The 21,690-nt window shown below is 30.0% G+C and overlaps 1 protein-coding gene across 2 annotated transcripts in view; it reads left to right on the top strand.

Annotated features, from left to right (window-relative positions):
• Window positions 1-21,690, top strand: part of LOC142329931 (uncharacterized) — a 255,074-nt gene that overhangs the window by 88,591 nt on the left and 144,793 nt on the right. For both annotated transcript variants that reach the window (XM_075374894.1, XM_075374893.1), the window contains exon 2: window positions 463-586. In XM_075374894.1, the coding sequence (XP_075231009.1) occupies window positions 463-586 (124 nt within the window). The remainder of the gene's footprint in view (window positions 1-462; window positions 587-21,690) is intronic.

Genomic DNA, 21,690 nt, shown 5'->3' with positions numbered 1-21,690 from the left:
GAAAACGATTTTAATATTTAAAGTTGTTGAAATAGAAGTTTTTTTCTGTAATTCCAGATTTAAAATTTGCGGTTTTTACCTCAAGCCTTGTAGTTATAACGTGAGATTTTTTCAATATGTCATTAGTATGTTAATTATATTTTATTTATAAATAGCCACGTGACGGGAAAGTCCTACAATTGCGTTGTCAGCTTTTTTTATAACTTATAAAAGTGATTAAATACTAATTTCGTAATTTTACACGAATAGATTTTCTTTTTTTCAATCAGTAATTTACAAAGAACATTTTTTTAGGTTATCTTTTGTGAACAGGAAATTTTAATGCATTTATCATATTTATATATTCTTAATACATGCAAAAAATAATCTTAGTTTAAAATTTTATTTTATTAAAAATATGTAAAACATAAAAGTACTTTTAATAATTTAACTAAAATTACTATTATTTCCTTTTTTTTACAGAAATACGCTGAAATAAGAGGTGGTCAGGAGCAATTGTTAAAAAATTTAGATACTAAATATTATTATTATACAAGAACTAAAGGATTATTTCGTACATGTTTTCCTAAAGAGCGCCCAAGAACTGGTAAGTCTTTTATTTTTTCTTAAAATCAATTTCTTTTTATAGTTTATAATAATTGTAATAAATTTAATAGTATTACGATGATAAAAACTAAAATTACGTAGTAAATGGAGGTGAATTTCAATTTCTTTTATTCATCATAGCGTTTACGTTTTATCCGACAACAGAACGTGAGGTTATTTGTTTGACCTTCTACGTATCTGACTCACTGAAATGAACCGAATGATATTATACAAAATGATATCAAATTTTGTTAATAATTTTAGAATTGAATTAGATTATCCGATTATAGAAGTTTTGTACACCAAAATCAAATTTTTAAGAAGTCGTTAGATTTGGTTTTAATTATTTGATTTATAAAATATTTATGATGTTACTAAAATTATAAATTTGTTACTCTTCGGGTAGTAGATTGATTTTCCAAATAAGTATAAGTTAAAGAAATGAAAAAAAAATTTGATTACGATATGGAATACGTGTTTTTTTTTACATAAATCTATGTTTGGTAGTTCTAAAATTGGACCTTTTTTTAAAAGTTGTCTTATTTTACCGTACTAGCATTTTTGTAGTTTTAATCGCTAAAAATTATCTAACACAGCTTTTAATTTTAATTTCATTAAAATGAAAATAAACTTTTATCGAAATGCATAATTTAATAAAAAGAAAGTAATTTATGGTCGTAAGAATTTTTTTAGAATATTCTTCAAAGAAAACGTATTTGTAAGACCGTGCATTTATCTTAAAATAGGTGATAGCTAATACTGATGAACAACAGTTGAGCAAATGTCCTGAAAAATATTTTTCTATTTAGTTTTGAAAAAATTGCCTGTAGGTATTTTAAAAAGTATAAGAATTTTAATATTATATAAGGCAATAATAAAACATTTTCATGTCAATTTAAATAATACAATGATTTGGTTATAAATCATTTATCCTATTTATTTAGAAATGAAGTTTGTAATATTTCGTTTATTACATTGCAAATGTTCGATCTAACAGAATATTCTGTTCGTACTGATTCAAAACAGGTGTGACTAAAAAGCTATTGGGTAGTATGAGTGGTGGGCGTGGATAAATAAATTCCGTGATTACTGTTGACTAAAATATATGGTCTGGGCTCTGTTAGTCCTTCGTTTACATCTATAAAGGTTTTTTTTCATCTACTCATACAGCACCAGATCCCAATCTTTTTTCTCGTGAAACCCTTTTTAGGATCTATTATTTAGCGGAGCCACTTACCGGCCTATCGCATTTCTAATAAGTTAATGACGTTTAGTAGTGTTAAGGGGTGAGGAACCCCTCTTCTTCACCTCTTAATATTACTAAACGCCATTACCTTGTCAGACGTACATTACTACGCATCCCCTCATCGGTAGTAAGGGAATGTAATGTAAACGGATATCTAAACGATTGCGCAATTTCCATACTATGAAATTATATTTTTAAAATTTTGAAATTTACCATAGTATCTAGTGCTAAATAATTCTGAAGTTACTGGCAGCAGAATGACCAAACCTAGTTTGCTTGAGGAGGCGTGAAATTCGATTTTGGCACATTTACTTTCAGAATCTAATTTCTGGTTTTCTTATTTTGATTCTGTTTTTTGATTCCTATCCCGCCTACTGCTACAGCAGAGCTATAACTATAGAAGATAAAGTATGGTAATCGGTCCAGTTTGGGCATACGCGGTTTTCACCGGATCTTTACTTTTTGACACCTAAGGAACCCAAAAAAACGGGATGGAAATTTTCCAGATCTTCTTGTGTACGTGTATGTTTTCGGGATGTTGACCTCTAAATTACCTTATATCTCCAGAACTACTCGACCGATTTTGATAAAACTTGGCCAGATTACTTCTATTTATGTAGGCCATTGATGCCATTCAATTTTCAACTTAAAAGACCAAGGGGGTGAGGTTGTACAGCAAGATCACCTTTAGTATCTCGAAATTTCGCTTAATTAAGGTCTTATTTTTCTTAGGCACGTTTGTTAACAATTAAAAAATAATATTTCAAAAAACATTTTTTGCAAAATCACACCTCCACCCAAAAATGCTCTAAATAAACCAGTGGCTAAGCGGGTATAGTGTGTCATTAGTACCCCCTCTCACCACAAGGAACGCTAGTGTATCACTGACGTACAGCTGCTGTGATCGTCGTCTTTTTCTGTTTAGCCGACGGCACCAGCTGTGTTATAACGTCACAGGTGGGTAGTAGAATTAAATAAATGAATAACAGTTAAAGTGTAAAAAAGTATTAAAGTAGCTGCTAGGAGCCACACCCGCGCGAATGAAATACGGTATACGCGCGCGTTTTAGTTAGAATGATTGAATTAAATAAATAAAATATTTTATATTTAAATAAAATTATTATTTTAAATTATGTTTTGTGTATGTAATCCGTCCAGCAGGAAAAAAACCGCGTGGCGGGTAAGACCCTACAACTGTGTTACCATTTTTTTTTTTTAATTTGATTCAATTTTATTTATGTTATTTTGCTGGATCAACCGCGGTTCTCCTGGGAAGTGCATGCGGTACCTTTAGGACACCACAGATTGGAAACCTTGGTTAATAGGATTAACTTAATTTAAAAAGATTAACTGAGAAGATTGTTCCTCTCTACGGTTGGTCTTTGGACATTTTAAAAATATTTTAATTAAGATAAAGCTTTCCAGTGAATAGTTGTGCGTTTAATATTAATATTGAAGTTTTTTTTAAATTTGTTTCATTATTTATGAGAATGCGAATAATTTGCTCCACTAAATTACTGCCGTTTTTATTAAATATAAGGAATTACTATTTTTACTATTATAATAATAATTATTAGTTACATTGTAGTAATATACACGCACTTGCGTATAGTGTAGAATAAAATATATTTTAGATTGTTTAAAAAGAAATCATGGGAATTTTATATTTTTGTTTTCTATACACAATATGAGTCTTAAATTTGAATCTGTACCGAGTATATAACAATAATAATAATATTCTCGCCTTTGTGTTGGCAACGCTATAATTCGTTAACCTTCGTCAGTCTCAGGACATGGTCATTGTTGTGTGTTAATCCCTACCATTAAAACTAAACCACATTATCTGATTCTGAGTCGGTACACACCTTATATTTCTTTTAAAACCTGGTTATTTCATTATTAGTATTTTTTTATTAGTTGAATAATGTTATAATACATAAAGTTTGATGTAATTTTTATTGATATCTTTTCTTAAAATGAACGATGAAAATGTTTATACGTTTGATTTCTTTGTACATCATACGATTCTTAGTTTTTTATGTGTATTTTCTTTTTTTTATCATTTGAAACATTTATACATTTTTAAATATCTAAGATCTGAGCATAGTTACGTGACAGTTCGACTTTTTAAACTTATTTCGATCCACTTTACTGGATTTAATATTGTCTTTGGTACTTTTTTGGAATAGGACAACTCTTTTTAACAAATTTTTCTTCCAATCAGTGGGTATTTGGAGGTATTTACAGAGACAGTATAAATAGAATCAAATCAAACTAAACCTACGCTCACTAGTCAAAATCAGCGATCGTAGATTAAGTTTGGTTAGATTATATTTCTAATTATGAGCATAATGCTTATATTGGACCTCTCTTAGGTACATTTGGAAGACCCATGTTTGAATGAAATCGACTTGTAGAAATAAAAAATAGGTTAAGTTGGTTAAATTTTATTTATAATTTTTCTGCAAATGCCCTGCTTTGGAAGAAAAAACTGAAAAAAAGTGGCCGTCGGATTCCGAAAAAGAACCTAACCTTTTAATATAATATTCATAATTTGTGCATTTTAATTGAAATCTGTTATATTGTTTATGGACTTTCGGCCTGCCCTACATTATTTCCTCGGGGGTTCAAGGAATTATTTTATATTTAAATTTATAGGTATAGATTCGGTTTTAGTGAGAATCGAGTATATTCAAATAAAAAAATGTGAAATTCATTATTTTATCTTTTCTGAGCGGTATATGTCGTAATATTTTTACTTTCCCGGCAAATATAACTAGAATAGCCTGTATATTAAAGGGGAAAGAATGGAGATCATGTCAAAAATGGGGATCGGGTTTTTTTTTTGTAAATTACGTTTCAGGGTCCAATTAAGTTCATCCAGACCAAAAAACGTACGAGTATCGCACTGCTGTTGGCCTTATATGTTAGTATTGACAAGACCGATTTTCTTAATATTTGGCTCAAATATTTTTCTATATGGAACATTGAATTACATTAGCTTTTTAAAAAAAAAATAATAATTTACTGGTGGGGTGATATTGCGAAAACCCCAGTTTCGATATTCTTCAGATTTATTTTAGAGAAGACTTTATTAAAACAAATTTGTTATATACAATGCATATATATCCTAAAATGTATTCTTCAAAAAAATTAACCCCACCTCTTAAAATTTATTATGTTTTTTTTAATTGTGCTCTCTTTTTGGTTTAACAACTTTCAACATTTTTTTTGAAGATTTATACTCTATATATATATATATATTTAGAAATCTCTGCATTTTCAAAAAAAAAAATTGTAGACACTTATCTAAAACGCAGAAAAATGTTTTGAAAATTCTTTTTTATTTTAGCGTTTATTGAAAGGGTTGTTCGATTTAGAGAAAAACCTTATTTAAGTAAATCTGTCGCTTAACCTATACATGAATATTTTTAGAAAAACGTTTCCCCACCTCTAAAAAAATAACAACTTTGTTTTTTGTCTTTAATTCTTTTAATTTTTATTTTTTATAGCCAGGAAAGTAATGTAGTACTTTGCCAGCATTTTTTTAAATAAAAGTTTAATTTTATAATATATTTTGTGAATTTAATCCCACGTTAGATTTTAATGTTAAACGGTTTTATTTTAATGTATTATATAATAAGTCTATATAAAATATGAAATCAAAACACATCCTTTCAAGTATTTATCATGATTTATCTAATATTTATATTGAACACTTCACACATACAATCACGCTTTTTCAAAACAGAAATCTGTCTCCGAATTTATTTACAAAATCAATGATAATTATTTATTTTTTTTACAAAAAAAATTATTTAGAGGCAAGTATGACGTGTACATGGAACTTTATGGACAAATTCCATCTTCAACTCTCAGCAAAAAAAAAATCAAAACCCATTCTGTCAAGCTTAAACTTTCATTCGATCGTTTTCCTTCTACATATTTTCCAATCTGGCCAATAGATGATTGTTCTAAAGTAAATAAAAATTTTATTTTCAGAGCCCTGAATAGACTTAATTTTTTAATGCTTATTCCATAAGTTGTTCAACTTTCAGAATTATTAATCCTATGAAAAAATGAATTATTATTCCTCTCATGATATCTTAATATTATAGTGATGATATTTATTTTTCAGTTATATTTTTATTTTTCAAACCCTTATTCGCTTTCAAGATAGCTGAACTGTTTTAAACTAAAATCCTTTGTCTTACAAAGGTTGCTTGTGTTGGAATCTAGTTATGAGAAATGTATTATTGCAGCCTGAAAACAAAATTCTGTTGTCATAAAAATTCAACATTTTTTTAAAATAAGTTGAATTTATACTTGTTTTAAAAAATTTTACTTGCCTGATCTATCATAAATAAAGAGATTTTACGATTACTTAATTGCTAGTGTTAAAATAGCAATTATTTCTTAACAGTACAGGCTAACTAGTAAAATAAATATTCCATCGTAAACCACAGGGAAAAGTGAAATTGGATTTTAATTGATTCTAACTCTGGAGTAAAAATTAAATGTAGATAAACATAAACATGTATATCAGAATTATACTAATTAAACTTTATTTATAGTAAATGTGTTTTGTATTTCGTCTAGAGTTTTAATTTTTAGAGTTAAGGGTTATAACATCCGGTATTGAAAAATTGTTTTAAAAAATTCTAAAATGTTTATATAAAACAAGTAGTACTGTCGTAACAAATGCAATAAGACCGCAACATGAAGATATTTTATGAACGCACACGTTCGCTTCTGCTTTCTCTTGTTTCTAATACATCAGCAAATCAGTCGACTATCCGGTGAAATTGTCGTTAGTCTTTAGTACTGTCTGCTACTATTATTATTACTTCTAGTTCTACTATTGTTATCGTATTTCTTCTTCAGAACCTGCATGACGTGTTAATTATATTACTTACTTATAAGTTAAAACTATGGAATAAATTGTCAAAGGTTCGTTAAGTATAACGGATTGAATAAAGACTGCTTTTTTAATGTATTCAGTTAAAGAAAAAAGATAATCGTCAACAACCAATAACTTCCTTTTAACATTTCTCTCCGGAAGTATTTTTATTCGGCTTTCGTCAAAACGAGATCGATTAATATTCACAATAATATTTTATACATTCCATTTTAATATTTTATGATATATTATCAAATAATTAATCCATTACTTACCGGAAAAGAATGTTTGATAATTTTAAAACTTTAGCTTATTATTTAGTTTCAACGTAATAAGTATTTATGTAATATACACAATGTTATGAATATATTTATATATATTTTTTACTTATAACAAAATTATATTATATTGTAATAGAAATTGTTAAGTTTGCCCGAATTTAATAATAGGAGTTTCAGTCGTTTATGGTTTAAAAAATTGTTATACAGCCACAAAACACGAAGCAGAGTTACTCGGATGAGGTCATTAACGTAGTTGTTTTCAATTAGGTGACAGCTATTTGTCGTGGGATGGTATGTCCTTGTTTTTTGTATTCATATGGACTTCCACATTCAAAGTAGAAAATGGATCCAACGGGAATCTCATCTAATATTATAATAGGATCCGACTGAGAAAGATCGATCTATTCATGTAGGTGCAAAAAATAAAAAGAGACTATCTATTCCCACCCACTGAAAGATATTGACCCCAAAATTTTACCAATAGATTGCCCCATATACACAAATCTGTAAAAAAATTCATCAGAATCGGTTTATAGAGTCAAAAGCTGTTAAGCTTCAAACAAGCCAACATACATGCAAACTTACGTACGAAACTTACTCCTTCACCCGCTTGTGTTGTTTTTTGGGGTCTCTGGATTATGAAACGTCGAGAAATTAAAAAAAAAATCATATTCCATTTTTGATCGATTACCATCTTCCTTGTTGCAACATACATTTGTAGCTGTAATGCCAGGAAGTAACATAGATACAAATTATTAAAGTTTTTTAGTTATTTCGAATATAAACGATTTTAAGGTCAATACATGAAGATACATTATAAGAAATAATTATTACGTAGTTCACAATTCAGAAAGCTTAATGAAGATTATATAAGCACACATTTATCTGTAAGTTGAACGGGACGCGAAAAGCTTATTATTTAAAGTAATTCTTTTATTAATATTACTTACAAATTGATTCGAGAGTAATATTTTTTGTTAAAAAAAAATTTTAATTTATTTTTTAATAAATTGGTGGGATATTTATTAAATGGTAAGTTTTTTTTTATGAATATTCCAGAAGTTTCCAGATATCCCACGCAACTTTCTGGATTCGGGGCCCGTAAGCAGCCGTGTCCTTTTATTATAGTGAGGTATATTCATTTACAGGCACAGATCGACCGTTACTGAGACGTGTGGTTAATTGAAATCCAACCACTAAAGAATACCGGTATCCATAATTTATTATTCAAATCCGGATTAAAACAATTATCTTTATTAGGAATCTGAGAACTATCGATTTGAAAATCAGCTGATTTACGACGACGAGTTTTACCACTAGACCATCCCGGCGGGTAAAGTGATTATTAAAAATGGTAACCATAACAAAGCCCTTTTTCTTAAGGCGAAGAATTATGCTTTTCTATAAGAAACGAGTTCTTTTATCTGGTTCGTTGAAGATGAATATTGTTATTTTTTAAGAGTAAATGATTATTCTTTTAGGAATTATAATATCTCCAATCGATTTAGTGGTGAAAGTTCGGGCAGCCATGTGGAAATTGCAAAGAGGTCGAGAGGCCGAGGTATTTGGGATGCGGTTTCGAGCCGGGCCAGTACCGGAGCGGAACGGTGATCACAATGCACCGGATCTAAATTTCGTTCAGTTGCCCATCTCTCGCCTGCGGAAGAAGCTGCAGAGCCTCGCGATGGATGCATGGCAGCTGGAATGACACACCACGGCTAAGGGAAGATCCTTGTGTAAATTTATACAGGATCTGGGGAGATTGTATGCCTCAAGGTCGTTTTTTAAGGTAGCGAGTGCCCAGGTGCTCACCAACCATGTTAATTTCAACCAATAACTGATTCGGTTCCTCCTGGCATCTGATGAGCCGTGCGTCTGTGGGGTGGTCCAGTCAAATGAACACCTGATGTTTGACTTTCCCCTGGGGGGCGGGGCAGAGACCGGGCCACCCGGGAACTTAGAGATCAAGGGGAAAATTGGCCACTCACAAACGGCGAGTCAATGTGGCGAAGGCCGCATTGGCGGACCGTGTGGCAGTTCCTTGATGCGGTTGCTTTGTTCAACCGACATCAGTAGTTTACCTAAGGGAAAAGACTCCTACCGCACTTCTGTGGAAGCTAACCTAGAGACAAATATGGGCTGACTACCAGCCAATTACTGCTCCAAGCGCTTTAATATGATGGAAAGGTACTTGCCGGCATTCAGCGACCTAGGCGTGGCAGCGAATTGTTGTTTAGACGAAATGAATTTTAATTTATGGATGTCATATATATTTTTAGTAGTTGACGGGGTGCGCCTACCCATTTTAACAAATATATGACAAGTGAGCGGTTGGGACACGTAAGCCGGTGGTGTATGGCGCCACGCTTAGAACGCTCACGGTGTTAGGTAAGTTCCAGGAACTATTAAGATACTGGTCGCTAAACTGTTTCGAGGCTCAGTAGCCATTTGTGGCACAGACATTTGATCTATGATTTAGGGCGACCGAGTGGGGTGGTGGCGTAAGTTTTTAAATAACAGTCAACGTAATTCATGGGCGTTTAACAATGATCTTATGGCGCATTTTCTATATTGAAATTTCGTTTTCCCTTTTTGAAGAACGTTACACCTCAAACGGTAATGTACAAAGGGATAATAATGTTTAACAATGGTGATAAGCTTAGCCTTTTATTAAGGCTATTTATAAGTAAACAGTACTGTTATAAGTAAACAGTAATTGTTTTGCAATTTAAATCGATTTAATCATCTCAAGTAAATTTGTCATCTAATAAAATATCCAATTATTTTTTATTTATGGTCAGTTTAGGTACTACCATCATCATTATCATAAATGAGAAGAATTATAATCCAAAATCTTATTTTATCAAAATATTTCATTTTCAACTTCTTCTTTGAACAGAAAATTCCAAAAGCTTCAATTTTTTCCTTTAATATTTTCGGGATCAATTAAAAGGAAATCCTAAATTTCTATGTAATTTTAGGATAAATATTCTCGGAAAATTTCAAGGTTGTTTATGTCAGTGAATGTTTAAGATGTTTAGAAAATTGTTCTTCGTCCTTTCTTCAAGTAAAAGTAATTAGGAATAAGGAAAATATATCTCCCTTTAATTTTACTATTTTCCAGTTTTAGGAAAACATCCGTACCGAATATAAAATTGTTACTTTTATTCTGGACTGGTGTATTAATATTTAATAGGGTAGGGGTCATCGAAAAAAGTTGCAGCAATAAAAAAAAATGATTACCTATATAACTGAGATAAAGCATTAATTGGAACTGCAAAATAATCGGGATATCATCGAGTTTTTTAGACATGACCGGCCGTAAGTTTGAGCCGATGCGCCCAACGGCACAACGCTTTGCGTCACTGTCAGTCAGTGCAATGGTGACAGTTTAGCAGAAAACACAGTACGTTTTGTGGTTAGCGGAGTATAAATTAGTTATAAACTTTCAGCAGAATTTCCGGCGTGTTCGTGGCAATGATCCCTCTCTCGCAAACAGGGTTAGACGGTGGTACGAGCAGTGTAAGGAATTTGGCAACGTGTAAGTGAAAAAGTCCCACGTACGGCCCAAAACGCGAGTGACGAAGCAGTTGAGCTTATACACCAAAGTTGTTTAAAAAGTTCTAAAAAATTAATATCTAGCCCAGGTTTACAGTTAGAAATTTCAAAGATAACTATTCAAAATGTGTTGTACAAGCGTTTACGCCTTCACGCTTACAAAATTCGCTCTCAATGAAAGATTCCCTAATCAATGGATTGGTAGGGCCGGTCTTGTGCTTTGGCGTACGAGAATCCCAGATTTTACACCCCTAAACGTTTTTCTATGGGGTTAAGTAAAAAAACATTGTTTGTAATGAAAAATTCAGAGATGTACAACATTTAAAACAAGGGATGAAAGGGATCAGCGTTGCTATTGCCACAATTCAGCCTGCGATGATCCATCGAGCCTGGGCAGAAGTCGATTATAGGTTGAATGTTTACATAGTTACCGACGGATTTCAAATTGAAACATTCTAAGGTATGTAAAAAAATTTTTGAGTCGGTGAATTTAAAAAAAAAAATACTCGTTTGATTATCTCTAGTAGTTTCTAGATACGATTTTTTTTAAATTGCTGCAACCTTTTTCAATGACCCTATTAGAAGAGCAATCGATTACTTCGCACATATTTATTGTATGAAGCAGAAATTCAATAGGAAACTTTAATATTTGCATAAGTATTAAAATATTTATTTTATTTAAAAACTGATATTTTATTAAATAATTCCTAGTACTGTTATATTTATATTTAATTTTCTAAGCATTTGGCACCGTTGGTATTAATACAATTGTATAAATTAAAGTTCTAGTTACCAAAAATTTTGAAATATATTTCCAAGTGCTTTCGGAGATGCTACTCCATCATCAGGGATTATTCATAACATTCAGAATTCAAAAATTCATATGTTAATTCAAAATTCATATGTCATATGTATAAATATATTTAAATTAAAATTGTTAAAATCATAATAGTCGGTCTTCAAGAAATAAAAGTTAATTTAAACGTCAATAAAACTGTTAACGTTATATCCGTAAGATGTTTACGACTATTATATACTTGGAAATATATTTTTAAATTATTGGTAACTAGAACTTTATACAACTGTTATATTTGCTATTGAATTTTAGTTTACGGCTAAGTTCTAAAATAGCGGATTAGAGTTTATTTTATATGGAGCATTAAAATAGAATATTTCAAAATGTTGTATTGTTACGTACTTTTGACCTATTTTCACGCGTGCTACTTTAAAAAAATGTATATATGTATTTCTTTATGTAACACGACGTATTTAATAATTAATTATAAGCTGTCATTTTTTGCTGTAATGAAACATTTATTTTCACACGTTAAATTAATTAATTAATTATTTATGTTATATATTTAATAAAAATATAATTAGTTAAAAAGAAAAAAAACAACTATTAACCATTATTTATAATATAGAAAAAGATGTTGATATCGAACAATTGACAATTGCGACAGAGTAGAATGCTGGACTTGTATCTACAAAAAAGAACATGTAACAGGCTTTCTCCAACCTGATCCGCAATTTTTTTTTTTATTTATTAAAGGAGAACTTCTCATCCTGTTTCTTTTACTAGCATAGAATCATTAAGATTTAGTCTCTTTCACCGACTGAGCATTTCTGTCAATAGGCTAATCGTATTCTTTTTTCTTTCTTTTTTCTTTTACTCTTTTAAATATCTTTTTCATTCTCTAATAATGTTCATACATTTAAAAAAAAAAAAAATTGTACATAAACTCGTACATTCCTATAAGATTATTCTTCGTCAGCCTCCGTTATAGAACAGAAGTTTCTTCGCTTTGCAACCATAAGGTGCGCGTTTGAATCCAATCAAGCTTGCAATTTCTCACATTCTACAAAAAATTACATACCTTTTAATCTTTAATTTGTATTACGTGAATAGTAGACCTTGCTCATTTTGTACTGAATTTAAAAAAATCGAGCTCTTTAATGAAATTAGTAAATTAATAAAGTTATTTATTAAAAAAAAATGCTGATCTCTGTGGCGGAGTGGTATCTTCTCGGCCTTTCGTTCGGAGTTCCGGGGTTTGAATCCCGGTCAGGCATGACATTTTTCATACCCAACAAAATTCCATTCCATATCACACGCATAAGCTTCATGCGTATGTAGCGATATCTTCAAGAAAAAAAATAATTATATACATATATACTAGCCGGTCGGGGCTCTGCCCCCTAGACACTGGGGCCCAGGCGTACTCCAGAGGTGACCCAGGGGCTCCCGGGGCCTTCCGGAACCACCACAGACCGCAGAGCTCACTTCGGTTGTCATTTTCGTCTACCCAGAGGGCTCCGCTCCCTAAACCCCGAAGTGTTTCGTTACCTTCACGATTGTGAGAATAATACTGATAAATAACAAAGTATTCTGGCTTTATAAAAACTTCAAAAAGAAACTAGGCAGAATAATAATAGCAGCTATGGTAACTATTGTACACTCACTCACCTTCGACGAACAAAAATTCGTAACTTATTTCCGTTGCCATGGTGACAGAATCATAATAATGAAGTAAAAGGATTAATCTTTTTTTTTTCATTAATGAATATCTTTAATTCATAACTTCACCGTCCAATTGGGTTAGAGCCTCGGTCTATGACTTGAGACCTTCCCTGTGATAACATAAATGTATCCTTAAAATTTGAAAGCAATCGGTCGGTTGGTTTCAAATCGGTTGGTTGAGAACAAATAAACAGACAAACTTTCGGGTCTGTGTATTTTATATATATATATATATATATATATATATATATATATATATATATATATATATATATATATATATATATACTAGCGGACCCGACAGACGTTGTCCTGACGCGGCATTATTCTGTAATAAATGCACACACATAAATATAAGTAACTTAATTAAGTTAAAATTAGCAATAATGTGTTCTAAATTCATTAAAATGACTATTGGTATGATATTATCAGTTTGTGATTGTTGTATTATTGTAATGGGTTTATTGATTAATTATGTTTAAAATGGTTAATATTTATTTTCACTAAATATTGAGATGTCCGATGAAATTGAATTAAAAAATCGAAACGTCGTAAAAATTAATAATTAGTGTAATTAATAAATTTTCATCCACATTACTACTAATTTTCACTTAACATCATTCTAAAAAAGTACCTCCTACATATTTTTTTTTTATTTAATAATTTTGATGCTTCATAACCATGTAACAGCTTAATTAATCAATTAATAAAAAAAATTAAAGCACTGTAAAAAAGCAACGTAGTTGCTTTCAACTAAAAAAAAAAATTTCTACTAAAATTTTTATCATTTTTCTCATTCTTTATTTTAACATCTATTTTACCAAATTATAGATAATAGTAAATTAAAAATAATTTTAGAAAACTTTTTATAAATTTTTCTTTTGTCTTCAGTCATTTGACTGGTTTGATGCAGCTCTCCAAGATTCCCTATCTAGTGCTAGTCGTTTCATTTAAGTATACCCTCTACATCCTACATCCCTAACAATTTGTTTTACATATTCCAAACGTGGCCTGCCTACACAATTTTTCCCTTCTACCTGTCCTTCCAATATTAAAGCGACTATTCCAGGATGCCTTAGTATGTGGCCTATAAGTCTGTCTCTTCTTTTAACTATATTTTTCCAAATGCTTCTTTCTTCATCTATTTGCCGCAATACCTCTTCATTTGTCACTTTATCCACCCATCTGATTTTTAACACTCTCCTAAAGCACCGCATTTCAAAAGCTTCTAATCTTTTCTTCTCAGAATCTCCGATCGTCCAAGTTTCAATTCCATATAAAGCGACACTCCAAACATACAGTTTCAAAAATCTTTTCCTGACATCTAAATTAATTTTTGATGTAAACAAATTATATTTCTGACTGAAGGCTCGTTTCGCTTGTGCTATTCGGTATTTTATATCGCTCCTGCTTCGTCCATCTTTAGTAATTCTACTTCCCAAATAACAAAATTCTTCTACCTCCATAATCTTTTCTCCTCCTATTTTCACATTCAGTGGTCCATCTTTGTTATTTCTACTACATTTCATTACTTTTGTTTTGTTCTTGTTTATTTTCGTGCGATAGTTTTTGCGTAGGACTTCATCTATGCCGTTCATTGTTTCTTCTAAATCCTTTTTACTCTCGGCTAGAATTACTATATCATCAGCAAATCGTAGCATCTCTATCTTTTCACCTTGTACTGTTACTCCGAATCTAAATTGTTCTTTAACATCATTAACTGCTAGTTCCTGATTAATTAACTGATTAATTTATAAAATTAATCAGCTAAAACATTATAAATTCAATTTTTTAAATATACTTTAAACTATATTATAAGTAACTTATATTTTAATTTTATAAATGTTATAATTTATTTTACAAACTTAAATTTTTATTTTCAAAGAGCCTTTCAATACTTCATAAGTTGCATAGAATCAAATGAGAACTGACAATTTAAATTTGTAGGTTAAGTTGATTGTTATTGAATGCACGTGTATACATCATTAAAATTCATGAAAAATCATGTAAAATACTCACTTCAATACTGCACCTTACAAATTTGCACAATGTACATTTTTTAATTAAACTTTAAAACGTTATTTCAATAAATAATAATATAATATAATATTCTCAATAAGCGCGCAATTCTAGCAGACTCAGCAATGCTTCGCTATTGCTAGATCTGAGTATACAGACAGATTAAATGACAACAATTGAAAGTTTCATAAAACCTTAAAAAACTGAACATTAGCAATTTAACAAAATTTAACCTTTTACTTTATAAAAGTCAGAATGTAAATAAATCCAAATGGCAAAACAACAGCACTACTTATCGGATTTAATTCACACCACTCTCTAATCACAGTATTCGGTGGAAAATAATTTTTTAACGAAAAGTGTTGTGGCTGCAAAATCATAACAATTAATACTGAACATTAAGAAACGTACAAAACATTACGGAACCTTATAAAATTTCACCTTTAACTTTATAAAATTCAGAATGTAAATAAATTCAATTGTCAGAACAGCACTACCTATCGGATTTAATTCAAACTATTCTCTAAATACGAATTTTAATGTAAGAACAACACTAAGCTACGACGCAAGTAACTGATATGCGAAAAAGCAACAAAATAAAAAAAATCCTAGAATACGATCGCAGCACCAACTACCGGGTTTGACTGATAAACCAAAAATTAAAAAAAAAAACTTATAAAACGCGATCGCAGCTCTGCCTACCGGACCCACACGCTGCATACCGGAACCAATTGTGAACCTTAACCATCCCAAGATCAACAACACATAAATAAATTAAAAAAACATTTCACTTCAATACTGTACCTTCCAAATTTGCACAATGTATATTTTTTAATTACACTTTAAAACGTTATTTCAATAAATAATAATATAATATAATATTTCTCAATACGCGCACAATTCTAAACGCGATCGCAGTGCGCCTACTTGTTACTTAATCAGTTGTGATTTTGTTTACCTTGGCAACGGCCATACGGGCTCTTTGTGATTGGTCGTTGTGTTTGACAGCGGCCATCTTGCATTGATCTGATTGGTTTTCCTTTGTTTACATTTCCATCTGATTTATTAGCCTCTTATTTATTAAAAAACTGTTTTCTCGCGATTTTTTGTAACACAATAACACAAAATTACGAAATATTTTTCTCAATTTGATCGCAGCACCAACTGTCGGGACAAACTAAAATTAAAATAGAATATTATTGCATATTCGATACTGCGATGGTAGTGCAGTCTGCCGGATCCAATGTAAAACATTCCAAAATCAACAACTACTTATAAATAAAAAATTAATTAAAAAAACATTTTCCAGTGGACCAAATTGTGAATCTAAATCATTCTCCGAAAAAATCGTGAACACACATTTATTTCGGACTTTTACCAAATAGTTTTGGTCATTATTTACATTTACCATAGACTGTTGGTAAAATTTGACAATTCTGTAATAAAATCACTCAAAAGTATGAATTTAAAAATGCTCTTCCTAATTTCGGAATTTTAGTGCAACAGGTTTTTTTCTATCTTTATTTTTAGTTTTGTTTATATCTTTCCTTAAGTTTTAGAATGGTTTGAACGAACAAAATGTATTTAATGAAAAACGTTCAGTTAGTAGGATTCAAAACTTTTTTCCCGCAGCAAAAATTGAAAATAAATTGATTTAAAAAACAATCCGGGTGTTAGACCCAGACTGTGTATTTAAGAGTTAACTATTAATTGATTATTCTCACGTTTGAAAATGATTAATTTTAATGCAATTTTTGAACTGAAATCCCGAAATTGAGAAGGGCATTTTTAAATTCATGATCTTTCATATTTAGAAGTGATTTCGTTACAGTATTTGTCAACTTTTACAAACGGAATATGGTAATTGTCAATAATGACCAAAACTATTGCAAGTCCGAAATAAATGTGTTTTCAAGATTTTTTCGGACTTTAATACCAAGTGACTTAGTAAATGTTAGAATTTACCGGTAAAACTTAAGATTTACCGGTATTCGGGGTTTTACCGTAACATATATATATATATATAATTTTTATTCCAAAAATAGTTTTAATTTAATTACAATCTCGTAAGCATTGTTCTTAGGAATAATAGATGTCACTGAATATTGAATATCTAGTCCCACTTCATCTCTTGTTGTGTTTTAATTATTTTTTTGAATATTTAAATCATAAAATATATAATAGATTTATTACAAACTATTTATTTATTAGAACCTTTTATAAAGACTTTACCTCCTTATGTGATTCATCGCAAGGTGATGAATCGCATAAGAAGGAGCTAACTTTTTGAAGTGTTCATAAGTATACTAGATACCGATTTGAAACGGAAACTTTTACCGAAATTCTTTACTTGTACTTAATTCTACGTAGCAGCAGGGAATTTTCATACAAATTTTCATAAATTTCGGGAAAAATATTTAGTCGTAACTGCGAAATTTGAGTTAAAGCAGTACCTCGTTTCGCTCAATCGAAAATAAACTTTTATTATTATATTACGAATTTATATATTTTTATTCTATAAATTAATATAACACGTAATATTTTTACTTTACATGGAGGGAGAAAAAATGTATATTCTATTAATTAAGAAAATTTTTATTGCAAGCTTTCACTTTGAATACTTGGAAATTAATTTGTACATAAACCATCTTTCCCTTATTAAGATTATTTTTTTTTTTAATTATAAAATATACGAGGGAAAATTAAAAATGTTCCCTCGTAAAACCATTTAATTAAACCTCTTTACCACTCAAAAATTTGTTAATTTTTTCTAGTTTACCCTTTAGATTTGAAAATTCAAAATATTTGCGATAAAAACTAACTAAATGTAAACATATTTTGAATTAAAAGGATTATAAAGGAAATCACATGTTTTTTTCTGTAGTATTAATTTCCTTGTCTCTGTAGTATTAATTTCGTTGTCTCTTCACAAAGTGGTTTGCTGAAATTAACGTGTTTTTATCGCCTAATCAAACTTTTATAAATTAACTAGCTCTAACAGGATTAAATTTTATATGATTAGTTACGGAAACACCCAAATTTATAGCCAAATAAAATTTAAAATTACAAAACATTTGGATATATTAGGGGAAGACACATCGATTTGAATCAGACTTCATCTCCTTTTTTATATTTTAACTTTTTTTAAATTAATTTTTAACTTGTTTTTTTTTTTTTTTTTAATTAAATATATTGATTTATTAATAAATTATTAACCTGTGATTGTAAAAAAAATTACAATAAATAATTATTCAATAATAACAATAAAAAAAAAACGTTATTAGTGAAATAAAATTTTATGTACTTTTAAAATGTGTATATATAATTTAATAGGCATTATTACATATGTGTATATGTAATAGATTTGGTGAAACATCTGATTATTTAATTGAAAATTATAATTTAGAATCCAATTATTTTTTGATTTTCTAGTTTAATTTTTGTTTAAGTTTATTTAATTATTTTGGAATTTCTTTTATTTTTATCTACATTAAATTTAACTACAGAGTGACTGAAAAATAGACGCTCACAAGAAGAAATAGACCTCCCTCACAAGGGAGGGGGATCATTAACACGAACTCGCCGGAAAGTCTATGGAATAGTTTACTCCATAGACTTTTGATTTATAAACTGATTTATACTCCGCTAACCACAAAACGTACTGTGTTTTCTGCTGATCCAATGCACTGACTGAAAGTGACGCAAAGAGTTGTGCCGTTCGGCGCATTAGCTCAAACTTACGGCCGGTCACGTCTAAAAAAACTTGATATCTCGATTATTTTTCAATTCCAATTATTACTTTATCTCAATTACATAGGAAGATAACGATTTTTCTTTATTGCTGCAACCTTTTTCGATGAACCATATTCTCACTTGTTCATACACCAGTTCAGACTAGAAAAAATAAAAAAAGTTGATATTCGGTAGGGATGTTTTTCTAATACAGCAAGATAGTAAAATTAAAGGGAAACATATTTTTCCTAATTACTTTTCACATATACACTGAGGCATACATACCCTATCTTTAATAAATTGCAAAAAATTCTTATTTTTTAGTTCATTACTCCTCTGATATTGTCGCACAATATTCTCCCTAAGTCGGAATTGATCATTTCGTTTATTTATTTTTTGTTGCCGATCATTTAATCACTGTTTGGTTTGATATAATTCTTCTGATCTTAATTTGTGTACACGTTCTCTACTTTTCAAATTTTCTCTCTCTTTATATTCATCATCCTCTCTTAATCTTTTTATTCTTTCCTTGGTCTTAACGTTTTATACCTCTTTATATTTATCATCTCCTCTTAGTCTTTTTATTCTTTTTTTTTTGGTCTTAACTTTTAATAGTCGTACAAAGAAGTCTTGTGGTGTCCACATCAGATTTTGTGTTTAAATATTATGGACTAATAACACTGTCCGGGACAAACAATAATAAGTTGTGAAGTTTTCAGCGAAATCGGTTAAGTAGTTTTTGGGTTATTAGGGGGAAACACAAAACGAAGATTGTATTTCATTTATATAGATTTCATATTTTTTCAGATATTTTGATCTAGCTAAATATATTCCAGTTTTCATACATCCTTAGATTATCATGCATATATAACCAAATACGTTTAGTCACATGTTACGTATGATAAAATTACTGTAATTTTTTATTGGCGCAAATAAAGAATAGATCTTAAACATTTTTTGATTAGATTTTGCAGAAATAATATAAATTTAAATAATAAACTTTTAGTAATTTTTATAAAACTTTTTTTTGATGTGATCAAAAATGATATAAATACTTTAATATGGGCCAATCACTGAAAACAAACAAGTAAATAATTATTTAATGCTAAAATGTAATTTTGTAAATTAACTAATTTTAATAAATCCTGGAAGAACTGTGTCAGTACAGTCTGTTGATTTGTGAACTTCCTGTCGGAGATATTTTATTGCTTAAACAGGACGTTTCGGTAATCTGGATACACTCAACTGCGTTACTGGATGTAATTATTGCATTTCTAAACCAGGTCTACATCAAATTATCAGCAACATTGCATTGTAATTGGTTTTTTTCTCTCTCTCATTTACTTTCCTTTAATACTAATAATAAAAGATATCCGTTTAATAATCTTTAAACATTCTAAATCTCTTAGAAACCTTTCATTTTTAATTTTAATTTTTGTATCACGGATTATTTATTATATTGTATGATTAGAAATCGATAATTTTGTGAGAAAACAAACAGAATTTTGATCAGAATATCAGCTGAAAATGTATTCTGAAGCTATTAATTTGGTATGACAAGACAACATTTTTTAGTTGCCTATTTACCTTAGATACAAGAATTTAAAAAATTACTTTTTTAATATAATTTTGGTTTTAGTTACCTGAAATAGCATAAAATAAATCTATGAAATTAACGTTATTAAAATAATTTAAAGGGATTAAAACGAAAATAGATCAAAGAAAAAGAAGTAAATAGTCACTCGAACTCTCTGACGACTGCGGTATAGAATTTTATGTCACATATATGTAAAGAATACAGTTGTGTAGAATGCCAAATTTGTTTAGATACATTTTACATGTATATTTTTTGAAATTAGGTTACTTTATGAGTAAAATGACGTAATTTTACTTATACAATTCAAAATGCAATATAATTTTAGATTCAAGTAACGTTGAATGAATATATTTTGTACGCATGGGAGTTTTGATTGCCAGGCAAGAAGAGGCGTGGTCTCTTTAAATAAGATTCGATTAGAATATCATTTTTGATTAACACCAATTAATATTCCGATGATTCAAAAAGGACATCACAATTTTAAAAGCATATAAACATTTATTTAGATAATTTACAGATTCGGTTGAGATCTCATTTCATAAAAAAACACATACAGTTTTGATTCACGTAGTTCATTAGTATCAAATTTGAATATCAGCGCTGTCACCAGTGTTGTTAAAAATGGTTACATTTGCTGATGCAGAACGTGCTGGTAGTATATTTTGGTTTCACGATTTTCAACGTAATCAGCAATTGCAGTTCAACGTAATTTTTGTAAAGATTATGATAGGAAGCCTTCTAGTAGGCAAAGAATTTACTCTTGGCACCAAACCTTCGTTGAAACAGGCTGTTCTATTTAATATACAAAATCACCAGGACGCCTACGCGTCCCTGAAGCTGCTGCAGAACAACTCAGAAAAAGCTTTACGCGTAGTCCGAAGATATCAACTCGTCTTGCGTCACGTGAGACTGGAATTTTACAAACGACTGTTTCGCGTATTACGTAAACGATTGCACTTGAAGTCATACAAACTAACCGTAGTTCAACACGTCATAGATGACGACAAAGTTGCTTTCTGTGAAAATGATAGATAGAATTGCAGACGACACATTTTTAGACAATGTAGTTTTTAGTGATGAGTCAACGTTTTTCATCAACGGTAAGGTGAACACCCATAATTGTCAAATATGGGGTAGTAAAAACCCTCGTGAAACTTTTCAGCACATTCGTGATAATTCATGATAACGCTAAGGTCCTTGTTTTTTTTTCTTACCCAAGCAAAAAAACATTGTACTACCCGTTCTTCTTCC

Source organism: Lycorma delicatula, chromosome 9 (genome assembly GCF_047948215.1).
Source record: "Lycorma delicatula isolate Av1 chromosome 9, ASM4794821v1, whole genome shotgun sequence".
In the NCBI taxonomy this organism is placed as follows: Eukaryota; Metazoa; Arthropoda; class Insecta; order Hemiptera; family Fulgoridae; genus Lycorma; species Lycorma delicatula.
Note: the sequence above shows the minus strand (reverse complement) of the source record. Positions and strands in the feature narration are given on the sequence as shown.